Source organism: Orussus abietinus, unplaced genomic scaffold (assembly GCF_000612105.2).
Source record: "Orussus abietinus isolate OABI.00-Male unplaced genomic scaffold, Oabi_2.0 scaffold268, whole genome shotgun sequence".
In the NCBI taxonomy this organism is placed as follows: Eukaryota; Metazoa; Arthropoda; class Insecta; order Hymenoptera; family Orussidae; genus Orussus; species Orussus abietinus.
Window position 1 is genome coordinate 84,915 of NW_019396005.1, and position 18,708 is coordinate 103,622.

The 18,708-nt window shown below is 42.5% G+C and overlaps 1 protein-coding gene across 1 annotated transcript in view; it reads right to left on the bottom strand.

Moving 5' to 3' along the window:
* The window catches only part of LOC105698890 (monocarboxylate transporter 2), a 77,974-nt gene extending 60,736 nt beyond the window's left edge, over nucleotides 1–17,238 (bottom strand). The window contains exons 1-2 of the mRNA XM_012423511.2: nucleotides 17,071–17,238; nucleotides 15,972–16,134 (exon numbers count right to left, since the gene is read on the bottom strand). Of these exons, the coding sequence (XP_012278934.1) occupies nucleotides 15,972–16,134; nucleotides 17,071–17,238 (331 nt within the window). The remainder of the gene's footprint in view (nucleotides 1–15,971; nucleotides 16,135–17,070) is intronic.
* Between the last annotated feature and the right edge of the window lie 1,470 nt (nucleotides 17,239–18,708).

The window sequence follows — 18,708 nt, forward strand, 5'->3', positions numbered from 1 at the left end:
AGGCGCATTTCTCTCAGCACGTGACGTTGTGAGTTTCTCGCTCAAAAATGTATTTGGCTCGAAACTCTGCCGCATTTCTTGATCATTTCTTTGATCACGATGATATATTGTGATTTAATTGGAAGAGTGGATACAGGGGCTTTGCATACCCTTTTTAGTTTTGCCTCAGTTGTTAAATGGAATCTTGTACTTGACGCTTCAGTTAATGGAAAGCACTTTAATGTTTCCGCTAGGCATTCTTCGTAAAAGGCGGAGTAAATTTGCCAAGTAAAACTGTCTCGGTCGTAACACTTGTGAGAAAAGGTTCTTAGCAAAACCATTACGGCTTGTATAAAATACGTTTAACAAAAAATACGTTATTAAATGCAATTGTAATTTACGATGTACGCACTTTATATGCATCAATTAAAACTCAATACCTGCAGATGGCACCTTTCATTAGTACCTATATTAAGGGAATCGATGTTGCATATAGCAATGTTAATAAGAATGATGTTTAATGTTTGTGATAATTCGGAATTGAGTTTAGAGATACACTACATTTTCCATTCACTTTCAATTGCATTTGACCATTATGAACGACATTGTGCAATTTGTAAACTCCGCGTAAAATACCTCACATAAGGATTTCAGGAGTACAAAATGAAAGTACCAAGTTTCCAATATTAATGTATTTTTCTTGTGAGTTGTTATTAAAATCGAATTATACAAAACTGTTGAGGAATCGTGCAAATGAAAGTATTGAGGTAATATTTTTGACGATGCGTCGTTATAAATGTACAGCTACTGAGATTGGAAGTGAAGAAAGTGCGCAATTCGTTATTTCCATCACATGGGATAAAGTTTGACGACTCAATGGGTTTCTCTCTCGAATAGAGTTCCAGAGGAGTTCAATACAAAGTTCAAACGAGACCCGTGCGTAAAGAGAAAACTTGGCTGACTCGGAAATACCTCGTGCAAAGAGCTAGTAGTAAAAGTTTCGCTGTTGGTCAGCCAGTTTGTGTAAGTAATCGAATGTGGACCAAAGTTGGACAATTTGCCTGCCAAATGACGGAACAATTATAAACTTTTAATTCTTGCACTTTGTTGCCTCATTAATTAGATTAAATAGGTACAACCATATTTATATAAACAGTCCATCCGTCCTCTATATTTAATGACATTTCTACCAACAAGCCATCGCTTTCAATAATTACATAATATTCCAAGCGAGTTGTCATACATTTCTAATAGGGACGCAATATTGCTATTTGCCAATACCACGCTTATGCATAAACGATAATATTGCTTAATTTTATCAGGCGTAAATTAGCATCTTCCCTTTGATCTCTCCGACTCAAAGTTTTAACAATATCAATATTACTGAACGTGGATGAAGGAGAACGAATAAGTCTCGAGTACACTATGTTTGAAAATATGGATACCTTATAAAAATGTATCTATACATACTAGATTCCTTATTTCAAATTAATTAAGGAAATTGGAGGATCTACGGAGATTCTCGGAAAAAGAATCCCCTTTCTGTGGGATTCATTTTACAAGTGGAGTAGGTCGGGCAAATTGTGGCAGGTCCAGGCAGAAGACAAAGGCGTTGAAAAGCTGACAAGGTTCCTCCAAAAACGTCTTTCAAATATCTATACCAAATCACGTCAGATTTTTGCAGACAGGGTCATTGAACGCCGAAAGGTAGGGTTTCGTCTGTAACGCGGCTATTAGACATTTGTCTTGACAGTGATAGGTGAATCTCGGCTTAAACTGTTCATTTCTGCTAATAGTGAATAATTTTTAATATGGGCAACTAAAGTGCGTGCAGCAATTAGGTATCGTGAGAGAGTATGGCTTGTTATTAATATTATTTGCAACCTTAAAATGATTAAAAATCATTTTTATTTATATCAATACCAGATTATACTAATAACTCATAATCCTTTACCGATGCCAAATAGGCTTAACATCGACAGCTTTAGTTTGGTTCTTAATTAATATCGTCCATTTAAACTGAAACTTTTCTTAAATTTCTCTTAGTGTAAAGTAAAATTAACATTTTTTTTTTTTTAGAATAACCTATTTACAACCTATTTTGACTCGCAGAATCATGACGGGGATGGTACTCCGATAATTGCGCTCCGATTGGTCGCGAGTCATCCTATGGTTATCTAAATAGAACATATTAGTAGGATTCAATGTAGTGTCAGTGTCCTGTGCGATCCAATAAAGTTAATAGAATAGAAAAAAATAAAAGCGTTTAGCTATACGAATAGTTGTGTCGCCAATAAGGCAATAAAGATTAAGAATTAGACTAAATAGAAGTTAGAGTGAAATGTAATGTTTGTATGATTGTGGGGTGAAGTGAGAAGTATTTAGATTAAATGACAGCTCGATAGGCGATACCGTTTAAGCGTGGTTGAGAGTTCGTGAAGTGCGAGCGGCCGTATGACTCAGTGAGTGAGAATTTTGACTGATGAGGGTGGGAATGAGAGAGTGAGGAATATGAATTGAGTGAGAAAGAAATTAGAGTGAGGCTGGATGAGAATGATCGAATGAGAGTTAGTTCTAACTGAGGAGAGCTCGAGCGAAGTCGGAAGGAAAGTCAAGTCCCTTTTTCTGAGATCTTTAAGACGTACTCTTCAATGTATTCGATTTCTTTATATTAATTTTTTTTATTAAAAAACCAACCGTTCATGTTAATCCTGACACTTGAAATTTGATCCTACACCAATGACAGGGGGATGGGTTTACCAACGAACCCCCTTCTCACCTAGCAACCTATGTTAGAGAGAAAATTTACGCACTACAGCTACCAACTTCAAATGCGTTCTGGGTATGAAGGGAAATCTTGTCCACTCACTGGTTGACAAAACACGACATACCCGCCTGAACTGCCTCTTCTCTGTAACCGACCATTGATGAGCGTGCAATGACACTAACAATAAGGGAAATAACGCACGAAGTGTCCGCCCCAAACACTGGTCTCATGTTTGTGGGTGCGGAAGGGAAATCTTGTCCACCCACTGGTGGACAATTCACGGTCGCAGTTCACCTGGTACTCAAGGGGCCAGGTGAACTGGAAGGTCATGACCCTTCCCAGTCAAGATTCTATAGAGCTCAATATATAAAAATTGTACGTACGAAACACAAGCTGTATCTTATAATCCTTCTTCTAGGCACGCCACTCAGATTCGTCACACAATCAACTCACTCGTCGCAATTAAAATGCAAAACTCAACTAAACTCTTTCTTGGACTTCTTTATGAAACGGTCATGTTCCAAAGAGGGGGAAGTGACCCCCGCAGACCTTAAGCTCTCAATTGAGCCCCCTCCAAAGGATCCCCGGCCAATCATCACCGTGAAATGTCTCACACTAGATTATATGAATAATTCATATTTTTCTATCGGTAGATTCAAGCAGGACGCAAATACATAAATGGACGATGAAAACGTATGTTTTCCTTTACCGATGCTTTTAAGATTTCCATTCCTCATAATTCGAGAAACTAAAAATTATGTTCCTCCATCGTTAAAACATATTGGCAGGAGTGAAAAATCATTATTTTGTTGGTTACTTATCAAGAGCCCGGATCCACCGGCGCAGAAGGATAGAACCCGAGATTCGCGATAGGTTCGAACCAAGGATGAAGAATGCGGCGAGGGCTGGGGGGTCCAGACAGACCGAGAGATTCTCTTCAAAACGGAGCTGGACGACTCGGGGGATGAGGCCTGGTCCAGAGAAAAGCGGTCTCAGACTTCAGGCTCTTTGAAAAGAATGCCAAATAATACAGAGAAAAGACAACTACGAAAATGAGAGATCGAAGTATCGATAGATACCTACTTTTCGACGAAATCCGAAACCAAGACCCGCGAGGTTGCGTCCTTGGATCGGAAACTTAAGATACGATGCCCGGGTCGAATGGCGGACCGGCCACGCTCCGATTAAACGGAACTGCGGTTAATTCAAGACAGACGATCCGCCCGACACGATACCCTGGAACTTCGGTTCGCTCGACTTTCCATTGAGTCCCTTAAAGAGGATACCGAATTTCGGAATCCCAGTTCGAGTCCCGAGCTGCGCCTGCCGTGGATTAATTCCGGGTTCGGGCCGAACCGGGAGTACCGGAGAAGAGCATTGTAAAAGCCCCAACAAACGACCGAGTCCCGGGGGAGAAAACAGGGAGTGAAAAGCCCGTAAAGGGAAGGAAAAGGGCAGCGGGCCACGAGGGCGAGCCTCGACGAAACTCTTCTCCCGAGGGAGACGGACTTGGCCCTCGGAGGACGTGAAAAGGGATCGATGATCGTAAAACGGGGGTGCGACCGCGTTCGCTCGCGGGAATCACGAGTTTCATTGAAATTTAAAACGTCGTAAAGCGATCCCTGATTGCCGGCCGTGGAAACGCACCGAGGGTCACCCCCGTTCCCAGGATGCCGGCTAATGGAGCACCTAGCCGGCGCACTCGCCGTAATTAGACCTCGTGTGTGATCCAGAGCGGCGTAACGCACCTCTAGGTGCGTCCTCTTTCATCGACCGAACGAGACTCTCGGGCGTACTCCTCGCGAATGCGAGAACAAACACAACCGAGCAACAAGTATGTCTCGCAGGGAAATGTATAAAGCCGATATTACTATACACCCTCTGCTGCAATTATACCTGATTCAATATTTATGGGAATATTATGGACTCCGTTGCGGAAAATGCAGGGTTCAAGGCACCGAGTCCACTTGCCACGGGATTAAGGTGAAGTGAAACCCCCTTCAAATTAGTCGATTCGAATACAACACTTTTTTTTAAGGGTATTAGACCAAACTGTCTGAAACTTTGACACGTTACTCCTGATCATCTAAAAAGTGTCCTGACATATTCAAAATTTGGATTTTTGGAAAAAATTTTTAACTTACCCCAGACCAGAACCAAAATGGCGTCGAGGTCTCATATTTCAGTCAGTATACAATTATCGAAGGCTCTGATATCAGAAACGAAAGGGTCAGGACAATTTTACGACAATTTAGAACACTCTGGTAATCGATACACTCGCATTTCAACGGGATAAAGGCAAAAAGTGTTGTATGTGCTTCTGTGCTAAAACGATGGGAATACGAGGTCTCGGAGTGAAAATTTAATTGACCTGGAGATCACAGATGGCGCAGGGTGTCCCTCTGCAGTGAATTAGGGCCCCAGAAAGCATGAATTCAGAGGATTTCTGGACATTTCCTTCGATTTCTTGATATTTATTGTACGAAAACTACAGGTGGAGTATGCCATTTGGTACAATATCCAATATAATTCGATACAGCTGTCAATATAAAAACGAACGTCGGCAACGTTGGCATTTAGAAAGATCTTCTTTATCGACGTCGACCAAGTTCCTCGATGTGTTTCACTTCACCTTAAGGGGTTGTGAATGTGGCATCAAAGAGGCTTTGTTTATGAAACTTTTCTCCGAACTAGGTTCACCAAATCGTTTTTAACTTTACAATGTGAATATGGAAACTACAATGCAGGTCCTGACATTCATGAAATATCAATTTTTTTTAAATTTGTTTATAGGTATTTTTTAAATGTCGTGTAAGAAATAACATTTCATTAGTGTCAGAACCTTCTTTACAAACTCCATATTCACGTTATAAAATTTGAAACGATCGGTACACCCAGTTCAGCGAAAAGTTTCATGAATGATCGACTCCTCTGTTGCCACTTTCACATCCGCGTAGTGGCGACAATAGGGACAGCGATGGAGTTCATGCTATAAATCTACTGTAGTAGATTCGATGCAACGACTTTTGTACTTAGAATACTAAATTGAGAAAAGGATATTAGAACTATTTTTTAAATTTTCTACACATTCACCGTGGTTTCTTGCGCGGTGAATCTTGTGCCAATAAAGTAAGTCGGGTTGGTCTCAAAATCATGATTCTTAAAATGTTCTAATTCATATTAAGTGGCTTACCGATTTTCCAGACAATCAGGTAAGGATGTATGAAAATATTCAAGCTGATTTGATAATGAATAAATCTGTTGTAGTGTGATGTTATTGTGAGAAGTGCTTTTACAAAGTGGTGATTTTCGGTAAAAATGGACTAACGGTTTAACGTTGCGCCATATTCCGTACGTTCATGGTCTCGAATAACTGGAGTTACATTATCTCGAGCAGAATGACGCAACGTACCTCCACGATTGCGAGATTTTAAGACGCTCGGTCTGACGCGAATGAAAGAAAGGGCGAAACAAAGCAATCGGCCTATTTTCAGCTTTAAAGAAACTCACGCGCGGCAGGAAATATATCGACGACGTAGAAATAATACGTGCGTGGCTAAAGACTGTACTGAAACTAACAAAGAAGGTACCTGAGGTGTCCCCTTCCGATTTTGTTCATTTTTAAATATGTTATAGAGGACTAAAATCTAAGGGACCCGTGTTTTTTTTTTTATCGGCGGATAAACACTTTTAGAGGGTGAAATCAGGCTTCAAAGTTGGCCGTGAACGGGGGTGAGTTTGCTATTTCATATAGAAGCACTCGACCGATTTTCATGGACCAACCGTCAAAATGTAGGGAATGGAGAATTATGAAACATACATTTGGAATTTATCAAAAAAATTCATTTTTAAGGGGTGAGCCATCCCTTTGAATAATTCTTTTACCCCTTACGCGAGTCGTAATTGCTCTATTCAAATGAAATTTGGTTAATTTATAGACCAGACCAATACAAAAAACATATTTTGGTTTTTTTCGTAAAACGAATTTTAAGGGTTGTAACAACCCTTTAATAAAATGATGTATAATCTCGTTTTAAAACCAGCTTTATACGACTTTCTTGGACTTAAAGGACTTTAACGATTAAAATGAATAAAAGAATACGATCAGGTACCATCCGATACATTCGAAGGGTAAATTACTCCTTGGGTTCAAAGGAACGTAATTCGTAGAATATAAGACAGTGGAGTTAGCTGTCCTCGCAACTAGTGCGTAGCCGAGTGGTAACGCCGCGCAAGCGAGCAGTATGCAGTACCAGGTTTTCAAACACTATATGTAAGTAATATTTCGGTTTGTTCAGTTTCGTTCGTTATGTTCGGTTTCCATTATCAGTCTACTTGATATGAAAGAACGATTGTTATCAAATATTACTGTGAAGGAAAAATCGAAAGTGAATCATATGTCTAGACGAATCGTGTAGACGTATTACATTGTTTTATATTTAGATTGTATTAATATATCCCTTAGATTTTAGTCCTCTATAACATATTTAAAAATGAACAAAATCGGAGGGGGACACCTCAGGTACCTTCCTTGTAAGTATAATTAGTTATATTCTTAACCCTTTCCTAGCGAAGTTAAACCTTTAAAATATCGATATAAAATGATCTACATTATTTCTAGTACGTAGTGATCTGTCATAGAAAATGATATATATCGTTTCTATTTCTGATAGGTACGTTTGTAAACATCACCGAGAGCACCGGTGCTTCCCGTCGGTGATGCATCGATCCAACGGAATACTCCAGCTAATTCCACGTTACATTAGACCGCTACTTCGATGCTCCACCTCATGGGCCAGGTGGTACAACATCTCGGAATAACCAATATTTACGCAGAGTGCTGCGCCCCAGGTGCCCTCGCCGATTTTCGAGATTCTAGTCACGAACTATGCAAAGCACAGAGGGTCGAAGAGGCATCGCGACGACCCGTGGAATAGCCTCAGATGAAGCGATATTAAATCACAAAATCATATTACTCGGGGTCCACTTGATTTCAATGGATTCCCCAATGAGGAAGAAGACGGATGGCGGGTTATTGATTTTGAACGCAATCATCGCTGGTTGATCCGTTTGAGAGTTTTGACGTGCGTGGTTTCCAGATTTTCTCGGACGCAAGCCTCGATGTTTCAATGTTTAATCTAATAAAATGCACAAATAACGTTAACCGATTATTTATAAGAACAATTAGAAATAAAAACCTATATTTTCGTAACTATCGGAGTTGATATAGGGGTGAAAGGAAAAAAACAAGCTTTAATAATTAGAAAAGAACTACCAGTTAATTGGAATACAACTGTAGAGATTCTGGAGAAAAATTGAAGGTATCCATAATTGATTTTATTATACGAAAGGAATAGTAGTTGATATAGTATGACAATTACATTGTCGATTATATTTGAGATTGGAATGTATTGACGAAAAGTACGTCAGAGCCATACATCAATTCTGGATGCAAGTGGAATAACGCTCGTTACGCGGCTGCCCAAAAAACGTTGCATAATTTGCGATGGTAGGTACCGATAGGCGGAAACTGCTTAAAAATCCACCTTAGGGCCAACATTTGAAATTCAAACGAAGCTCCCCTCTAGAAACCGCTCGGATTAATGAGAATCGCAGAGGGTGACATTAAATCTCGTCCATAATCTTTCCCGCTCTCTATCCTCCGACCAGAAGTACGCGGGGACAAAGTTAATCGAGCCTGACTCAAGGCATCCACAGAACGTATTTGTCGAAGAGATAAAGAGTATCCCCCACTATCTATTTAGCACTGCTGCAGATTGTGCAGGAAGAAAAAGTAATTTTGTGCAGAACAAAAAAGCATACTAAGTGATAAGAAATAACACCCTCCAATACAAAGTATCAAAAATGTTTAATGCCAAGTAGGTTTTCAATTATTTCGACCACTTTTAACTGAGATATGGAAATAATTGCAGTTCCGTTCCATGCGCCTTTAGTTAAAAACGAAAAAAGACACGGGTCCTTTTAACGATTTAGACGAAACTCGCACCAGAAATACGTATACCTACTTCTCTGCAATTTGTTTCCGTAGAATTTTCTGTTGACTATATTTCAAGACGATTAAGAAAATAGTGGTCCACGGATTAACGATCATGGCAAGGGTTCGAAAAGCGCGAGTCCCTCAGGAAAAGGAACGGGAAACCTCGATTCTCACGGCAAACTACCCTCAAGACAAACGACAACCCTGCTGGAGAAGAAACGCAATATTCTTAATTACTAGGAGTAACGAGGGGGGCGAAAACACGAGCCCAAGGGGGAAAGGAGGGAGGAAGGAACTAAGGGATGAGTCAAGAAACGAAAATGAAAAGCATGAAAATGGCCGGCCCCCGTGAAACTGCCGCGACGAGAAATATTGCCGCGGTCGGATGCGCTCGGGACCCCCGTGGCGGCCTTTAAGTCGTGAATGAAAAAAGTTAGCGGTTAATAAATAATTCCCGTAATAAATGAAGATCACACGAGGGCCCCAAGAGCACGCGCAACGGTTCGCCTATTTTTCTTGCGAGCTCGAGATTAAATCCTCGACACTCCGAGGAATGCCTTGCACGGGACCGGCTGATTGCGAGCAAAGTCACTTTATTTAACGTAAACTAGGAGAAGAGAAGTTACAATGAAAGCGGCAGCGATGGTATCGCGAATAAAATATCCTCTCCTTTTTTTGGATAGGACGAAGAAGAAAGACTTACCGAGCGGAATTGTTCTCGAGAACAATGTACTTATCACAGTGGCAACCATCTTCGTGGCGCCTTGAAAAAAATCTCCACGTAAAATAAACCGTTCTTAACCTCGCTATCGGAGCTATTCGTCAATTCGTATCATACTTGAACCTTTTCGTTACTACGAACGTTTGTAATCCCTCTCTACGAGAAATAGTTTGCACATCGGATGGACATTCACGGACAAATATTAAAAAGTATGAACTTGATTACAAATAGCTATTCTTATAAATTTTAATTCCGAATAGTTATTCAAAATAGCAGTAAATAATCATCGACGACTCAGTGCGGCAAAAGGTCGGCTTCTAAGCAGTCTAAGATAAGTTAGGGGTACTTCGCTTCTAGGACAGTTTCTGGATTTGGATCTCGCGACGGTCGACAAGCGGAGGTAGAACGAAAATCTGGCGAGCGTTTGAAGACGGGCATCGGAACGGAATCAAGAACCGGAAATGCAATTCCAAGGCAATCACTTTGTCCCCCTCCGCCACTCCGGCCGCGAATTCGCGTTTGAAAAATCTTCCTCGGCGTTTCGATAAAGGGGATCCAAAATTCCCGACGGCAAATCCTGTTGTCCGAGATTGCGTAAACTCCGTAACACCGGGGCAAGAAGGGGATGAACGAGGGAGGAGGATGTTACAAGCGGCGGAACTCCGCTTCCGTTGGCTATTTCTACCGTAGATTACTCCAAAATAGAATGCACAGCACGGTCGCTGCTTACTAACACCTTCGAAGTTGGCTTAACACTTCAGCCTCTTGCAACTTCCTCTTTCCCTCTTGCTGGCGCAGCGGGAGAAGCGAGTACAGTTGTACCACTTCTCATGGGTGCATTTACTTTGCGCGGAACCTGCTGCAATTCGGGAAAGTTCTTACGAAATAATCTACACGCGGATCTATGGAAATAATCGAATGACGGCTTCTGTTGCGCGATATTGAGTGATTTAACAATTATTATTAACCATGACCACTTGACTTATACGTCCGGAATGAAGTAAATTCGAAAAAGTTTATCCGAAAAATGCACCCCTTTCGGAGATAATCAAACGGAATTACATTCACCCGCATCTAAACATTGGACGAAGTCAAACTGTTTGCAGCTCTATTAAAATCAGGGGAAAAAGCGAGAAACAATTTTGAAAGATATCGCTGTTTTCAAAGGGCTGCCGAGGCACTCGGAGTATCCACGCGATCGGAGCCTTTCGTCTTCTCTCGTTTCCTAGAAAACGATTTGGGACACATCGGTTCGTATGGGGGATGTCCAAGTCGGTACCTCAAACGGTCGGGGGAAAGATTTGTGGTACTCCAAGGAAAGGAGGAAATCAGATTGTCCTTCCATGGGAGTTTTTCTTGGTTAACTCTCTGGCGCAGCTGTCCCCTCGAATTCGCGTTCCGGGCTGGACTCGGTCCATGCCTTTCTTCCCTGACGATGTGATTCACGTTCCGTTTCTTGAAAAAAGGTAAGTGTGTCTTTCTCGGAGGCGTGTCCCCCCTCCAGACCTTCGGTTCATTCGTCAGGGCGTCGACTGATACAAATCCACCCTTTTGACGGGACCAGGACGATATGGAACGTCTCTATTTACTTTTTCCTTTACTGTAGTTTTCCGATTTTCACCTATTCACTTCCATGTACCGAAGCTGGATGATATAATGAAACATGATTTTGAGTATCTTTCGTTTTGAATAACAAAGAATATTGAAAAAGAAAAATACCAATGGGATCCTTTGCCTAACAACATGAGATCTAGTCTTTGTGATACGTTTTTACTTATCGGTTGGTCTTTGATATCGAAAGATTGTACCAAGTCATCCTTATCGTTGGGTGAATCTCCCCTGATAGGAGCACAGTTCAGCTCTCAGGATAACTTAGCAAAGTGAAACATTCGGAAGTCCATAAAAATAACTAGTATTCATTAAAATAAATCTCCTGAGGTTTGTTTTAGAATCTGAGGTAAATGCGGGGTTTAGGGAATCCACCTTCGATAACCTTGACCTTAACATATGTTGTCAAGTCACCCTCTTGAGTGACCTCCACAAGGTTTTAGCCGTCTCTCGTTGCTTGTTAAAAAGTTATTAATAAAATAATTTTTATGCGTTGAACGTATGTTTCCGACACCGGGGGTACATTTAAAGACTCAGAACCTGGTATATACGCGTTGTATGCAAATATTCATACACTCACTATTCCGTTTTGACTGTTCCTGTTGAGATTTTGTCATTTCTCATGGTCAATTCGTCGTGTAATGAGACAGTTATGCGCGCAATTCCAGACAAAGAGTTCTTTGAAATTGCAAAATGCGTTTGCACGATAACGGAATGAAGCTATGATAAGTAAACATCATTAAGTGAATTAGAATCTGATGTATGGTCGTAGTCCAAAAATGGCCGGATTCTGTCAACTAATCTAACCTAAACCCAAATCAACTCAAATTAATTCGTTCTACACATGTTGAAAATATTAATGTATGTAACTTTATATATCGTATTTTTAATATTTGGAATGATTAATGTGAGTTAATGTGGGTTTAGGCTAGGTTAACAGTTAGAATCCGGCCGACTACCAGTGACTTGCAGTAATACACGAGTCTTTGGATGTATATTTAGCAACGAGAACAAACAAACGAACAATGGGCAACGACGAAAAACTCGTGCAGGGTACTCAAGAGAGTGACCTTGTCAATATATGTCAAGGTCAAGGTTAAATGTAAACCTAGGGTCGAAAACGTACGTTCAATTCATCCAAATTATTTAGTTAATACCTTTTTAACAAGCAAGAAGCGACGGCTAAAGCCCTGTCGAGGTCACTCAGAAAGGTAACCTTGACAACATATGTCAAGGTCAAGGTCATCGGAAGTGGGTCCCCTAAACCTCACATTTACGAAATCTGAAAGAATTTGTAGAAAAAGAAAAGCAATGAAAGCTAAAACAATTTTCACATGTTCTTTATGCGTCGGTGAAACGATCACGTTCTACTTGATATCCGTAAATGAATAATTAATGATTACAAAATTCAATCGATCCCGTACTCTTGTAATGATATTGTCATTTGTGGCCAGAACAAATGTTCCCACCCTGAAAGTATGTAAGAGTATAATTAAACCGCAAAGCTGAATTGTCAAAAAATCCTTCCCTTTTATCGCTCTAATCTCGTCCCCTATTTCAGGGTGACACAACAGAGAGATCTTTTCCCTTGTTGCTCCTCTTGTCAAGTTTCGCTGGTCTACGCATCACCGATCCTGGCATCACCGATCCGGGTATCACAACGTCCGCGGTTTGCGACGTTCTGGAAACGCACCCGCCCCGCAGGGTGTAACATCTCGTGGAACGCGCCGACAATGCGAAGAAAAGACAACAACGTTCTCGGCACTTCTCTGAAGTGTTTAATGGGGTGAGGTCCTACCGGGGCAACCGCGGAAAAAGGAACGCTCGGCAAACGGTCGAGCAAGGACCGCACAAACGGGGATGATGAATATAAATTGTTGCGTAATTCTTTTTCATCCGTGCCGACTGTCGCTCATCGTTAGAGAAGAGGAAGGGGAGCAAAACATGAGAAAAGGAGAAAAACGAAAAGAGAAGCGCCTCTCGGCATTATACGAGGCTTTACGGAGCCGTGGCGAAGCACAGTAGCCTCTCGAAAGCCTTTGCGCGAGGAAAACCGCGAAACTCGGACTCCTCGTTTCAGGAGAAAACCTGCAGAACTTTTCCAAAGCGTGAACGGCACTCGCCCTTTCGACTGACACCGCGGGGCTGCGGCGAAACGGACACCCTTTGAGCCTGGGTAATTCCACTGCGAATATATAATCACGAACTCGATTCGATTCGATTCATCCTCAATGGCATGCAATTCACATCGAGACGCACTCGAGGTTTCGAAAAGGAGCCAGGTCTTTAGAAACCTACCGACCTCAAGTTTTCACACTCTGTAGACGTGGGTTTACTCCCTGTACCTGTCTTGCGCGGTCAAGCGTGGGGAGAAATTACACCCTCCGCAACACGACACCGAAGCTTTTCAAAGTAGGAAGAGTTGTTTTCTTTGTAACTTCTTTTACCGTGCGTTGACAGAAGGTAATGTCAGTTATTATGTATAGACGTTTGCCGGTTTCGATCGATTTTTTTCTGGTGTAGATGGTAATATCTATGGGACGGGGGATTGATTTGTTCCTTCATCATAATTCCAGGGGACGCGTTTAGTCGCTTTTGAAGTCGACGGTATTTATTCCGTAATTTATGGTGAATTATTAGTTACGTTCGTTGCCCGTGATAAATGATCATTGAAGAATTAATACGAAAATACTTTTGTGGTTTGTACTTAGTAATAATAAACTATAAGTCGAGGATTCTATCCATATCGAAGTCGAAACTCGAAAGAGGTGATAAATGAGTAACCAATTAAGCGACTTCGAATAAAACAAATAAAGTGAGAACGGCAATAACGCGTTTCCATTAATTTGATCGAAAAACCATCATCCTCTCTCTCTGAATAAAAGACGTATTTGTCCAGCAGTTATTGGTTGATATTAATTTCTGTCAAAGCGACACCGTTTATATTGATAAAAAGAATCAAGTCGGATATTTTCCCTTTTTTTAGTCCTATTAGCATCGCTACCCATTGATCGCATCGGACAAACGAAAGTACGGCGACCACTTATCGAGTGAAACTAAAAAAATAAAAGATCTAGGAAATAAATAAATAAAAGCTTTAGGACACAAAGAAATAAAAGGTCTAGGAAACGTATCGGCACTCGAGCGAACCATACGTATCCAGATGACTGTCATCGAGTATCGGTATCGATGGTCGAACTCGTTCGATAATAACCCGGAAGGTAATTAAAAGTTGCCGGTATTACTCAAGGGCCACCGAAGCGAGATAAATCGAAATTAACTTCCCTTTATCACGAAATTCCGAGCCCCATCGAAGCCCGTGTATTTAGGAGCTAAAAGCATCGACGCTGCAGGAGAACCGGTCCAGCTCTAATTTCATTTAGCCTCTGCAGCTCTAATTTCATCCGGCCATCTGCAGGCAGCGATGCGCGGTTTTATCCAAAAAACGGAACTCGCGGCGTAGCGCGTGTTCCAAAGCTTTCATTAATTCCATGTCGTTCTTCCGCTTTGACCTATTGTTGCGCTCACCTGCTGGCACGGACCGACAAAAAGGCTGTGTCGTGCATTTTTGCATACTTTGACCCGGGTGGCGAGCTGCATGGACAACAAGGTGGGTTTTTAAAAAAGGGAAACTCGTGTACTCGTTGATCTCGTAATTTCTGCTTGAATCGGTCTCAAAGAAGGCATTACAATAATCTGAAAAGCGTCTCAGTAATTAAAAAATACTCCTCCATTTTATGGCGCTTTCAACGCATTGAAGTTGAGAAATGTATTTGATGGATTATTTTTATTTTAATTTCTAAGCATTGGAAACCTGTCTGGCCTGTCTGCCATTAATACCGCGAAATTTCGTGTAATTGAATATTCGCAACTTTTGCAAACGCATTAGAGATTCCTTCAATATGGCATAAGAACCACCGAGTAATGAAGAACGAAGTACAAACCGCATTGCAAACGTCGGAGGGAAATTGAAGACTTTTTACGCTTCGGTTTTAAAAATAACGCAAGTAAAAATTGCCAAGCGTTCTTGACTTCGGTTCTCGGGAAGATAGGAAAACGACACCTTCAGAAGGAATCGCTAATCCGATGGTGAATCTTTTGCGCGAATGCTCTTAGGCGCGCAAATTGCCACTTATACGTGCCTTCCAAGAGACACGAAGATTGAACTCTTCGTATTTATGGGTTTAAAAATTCATAAGTTATCTCTCCGTAAACCATTTTTCTCTCAAGCCAAGAAAAAGCTCCAAATTCCCAAATATTAATCTTCCGAAATCAACTAATAGCTGGTTCGTAAATTTCCAATTTTTGCGAATTTGTAAAAATTATCACGTTGACAAATGTACAATTTATAAAGAAATTCTTCGATTGAAGAGGAGTGGCACGTTGATCAGGCGCTACGTTGAGTTTACCCGGAACGATCGGATGAAAGTTGAAAAATATCGACATACCCGTATGCGACCGTGGAGTTACAGAAGGTTAACGATCCACTGTAACGCCAGGACACGTCGCACAGCTTCTCATCAATGGAGTCCAACAAGTATCGGCATACATTTTAATACGTCCCGCGTGGGGGAAGAAGCAGCCTCCGAAAAGGTCCGTGAATGTCCATTTCCAACCCTCGGCCGTGATACGAGAGTCTATCGCATATGCAGATTAACGCGGTCTTGTCGAGCCGCGGGTGCAAAGTAAACGCGCGCGGGGCGCGCATGTAAATTGGCAATACGCGGAAGGAGGCAATGTCACCCTTTCCGGCCCCCACAGGGGGGGGTGAGCCCCGTTTCCGAGTCAGCGAGATTCGCGCACCCGCGCACCGAGCACTTCGGGACAAGGTCAACGACGCGGAGTGCAGCGGGCTCGGTGATTATGCTAATTAACGGGTGCGCGCGCAAGCTACTTACCCCCGTGGTAGGAGCTGCCCCGGTGAGGGGTGTAGCTGCCGTTCCGGCCGTCCATGCAGTGACTCGGCGTGTAGAACTGCATGGGATGCTGCATGTAACTGCTGGGGGTGGACACGTGAACCGGGTGGCAGTGCAGGCATCTTTGGGGTGTCTCCGGGTGCGGCTGGAAAGAAACGCTCGTTAGCCCCGGTTAACACGCCGAGGGGAGCGTAACTCGCCGTGACATTAAAGCGAGGCGCAGATTGGAGAGAAGAGGAGCACTTAAAGTCCACCCCGAATATTCCCAGCGCGGAAAAGTGTCATCTCCTAAATGTAATTTTAAGAAAGGCAAGTTAGCTCGCGATTAATTAACGAAGGGATTACACATTTTAACCCTTTCACTGTCGAATCTAGCCAATGCGTTGAAAGTATACCGTATCGAAGGAGTTACAACATAAGTCCTGCGCTGTGTTACACAAATTCGAGACTAATGCCCGGTTCTACCAACCTCGTTTAAATCATTGATTACTTAACCGTAAGTTAAAGCTAACATCCAAGGTAATCATGGATTAAAACGTTTGTGCAGTTTGTAGGTTGAAGTTCGATTAACCGAGGCTAAACGATCGAATTTGGTTGAACGATCCAAGCGGCGGTTAATGAAAGTTAACCAGCCGTTAACATGTGGTCGAACGTCTAGCTCATTGTAACCAAGGATTAATTTTTTGACCGCGGTTGGGGGAACCGGGCATAATTCGTGTTTACTTCACGTTTCATTGCGTCAAGAGTAACTCTAGAAATCCTTGGTCTCGTGTACACAGAAGTCTGGAGCGCGACACCGAAAATCCTGAACCCGTTCGTAGGGTTTGGACCAGGCTCGACAAAATTTTAACGCCAGGGGTAAAAGAATGGAATTCCAAAGAGATGATGTAAATTCGGTTCTACACGGGAACACGGGAACACGGAAACACGGAGCTTTCGCGGAGAAAGAAGCATTATGTCCTTAAGCCCCGCCCCCGGCGTTCAGGATCCATTGAACCTTTCATCTCGACGCGAAGGATGAAAGCCGGGGTGGAGGTAGGGGCAGAGTTCCCGAAGATGAGCAGAAGTTCTCCGTTCTCACCTGAATGGAATGTTGCGACCTGAGGGACCGTAAGGACCCAGCCGGATGTAGGGAGGGCACGCTACCCCCGAAGCTCATCGAGGAATTCCTGCATCCCCCCGGGGTGGACCAACCCCCTCGAACCCCTGCGGTCCACCCGATGCCGCTTCCGCATTCGTCCACCAACATCTTCGATCCGGCTTAAGCGTCCAGGGCCTTCATTATTTTTCACGACCACGTCTCCACCCCCTTTCGCCGCCGGGAAAATGAACTCGAGCTCTGGAACCCCTTTTCCGAAATGGGGTGGCCTGGAAAACCGGGCTTCTTCGACTGCGGCCTATTTCTTCAGTGGCCCACCATTGTCACCTGGAAAAACAAGCAGGTCGAGCGTCCCCGTTAAATTGGAACATTAACGGCGTTCACCACCAAAGTGGGGACGATGACTTCCACCGCTAGATGGCATTAACATCAAATTCGGTGGGAGATAACCAAAACGTACTTTCTCGTTCGTAAAGTAAGACGCGACACAACATGGGCGGTGTTTAGCGACGATCGAAAAATATGTATATGCTTTACGCGTATAGGACTCACGCAGCGGCTGAACGACTCTTACTTGGCATCGAAGCGGGGGTGTCACTCGGACGCACGCACACGCCAGTTGGACGCTCCGCCTAGATTTGGCACCGGTTGTCAAGGAGAGCTCAAATTCCTAGCGTGGAACCCGAAAATCACGAAAAAGATACTCCACGAGGACAACGATCTTGAACGTATTTCTCAACCGATTGATTTCAACGAGTCCTCGTTTTAAAGATAAAACGTTCACGGATGTTCATATGGGAGCGATTCTCGATAACGCAACTCGTTCCTAGTTAAAAGAGCATTCAAAGTATATCAAAGAATATTGAGCCGCACAATGGACAAAACGGTCTAGGTACAACGGTCGAGGGGATGACTACCTGCCGCACCCCAACGCCCCGCAGCCTTTAAGGTGAACTGAAACATGTCGAGGAACTTGATCAACGTTGATAAAGAAGATTTTTCTAAATGCCTACGTTGCCGACGTTCGTTTTTATATTGACAGCAGCGTCGAATTATATTGGGTATTGTATCAAACGGCATACCTGTCGTTTTCGTACAATAGTTATAAAGAAATCGAAGTAGAACTCCAGAAGTCCTCTGGAGTAATGCTTTCTGAGGCCCTATTGACTGCAGAGGGACCCCCTGCGCCATCCGTGATATCCAGGTGGATTAAATTTTCACTCCGAGACCTCGTATTATCATCGTTTTAGCATAGAAGCGCATACAATACTTTTTTTGCCCTTATCTTGTTCAAGTGCGAGTTTAACGATTACCAGAGTGTTCTACATTGTCGTAAAATTGTCCTGACTCTTACGACTCTCATATCAGAGCCTTCGATAATTGTATATTGATCGAAATATGAGAGCTCGACGCCATTTTGGTTCTAGTCTGGGCTAAGTTAAAAAATATAAAAAAAATCCAAATTTTGAATGTGTCAGGACAATTCTTAGTTGATCAGGAGTGATGTGTCAAAGTTTCGGACAGTTTGATCTAATACCCTTAAAGAAAAGTGTTGTATTCGAATCGACTGATTTGAAGGGGGTTTCACTTCACCGTAACCCCTTAACGCACAGATTTTTT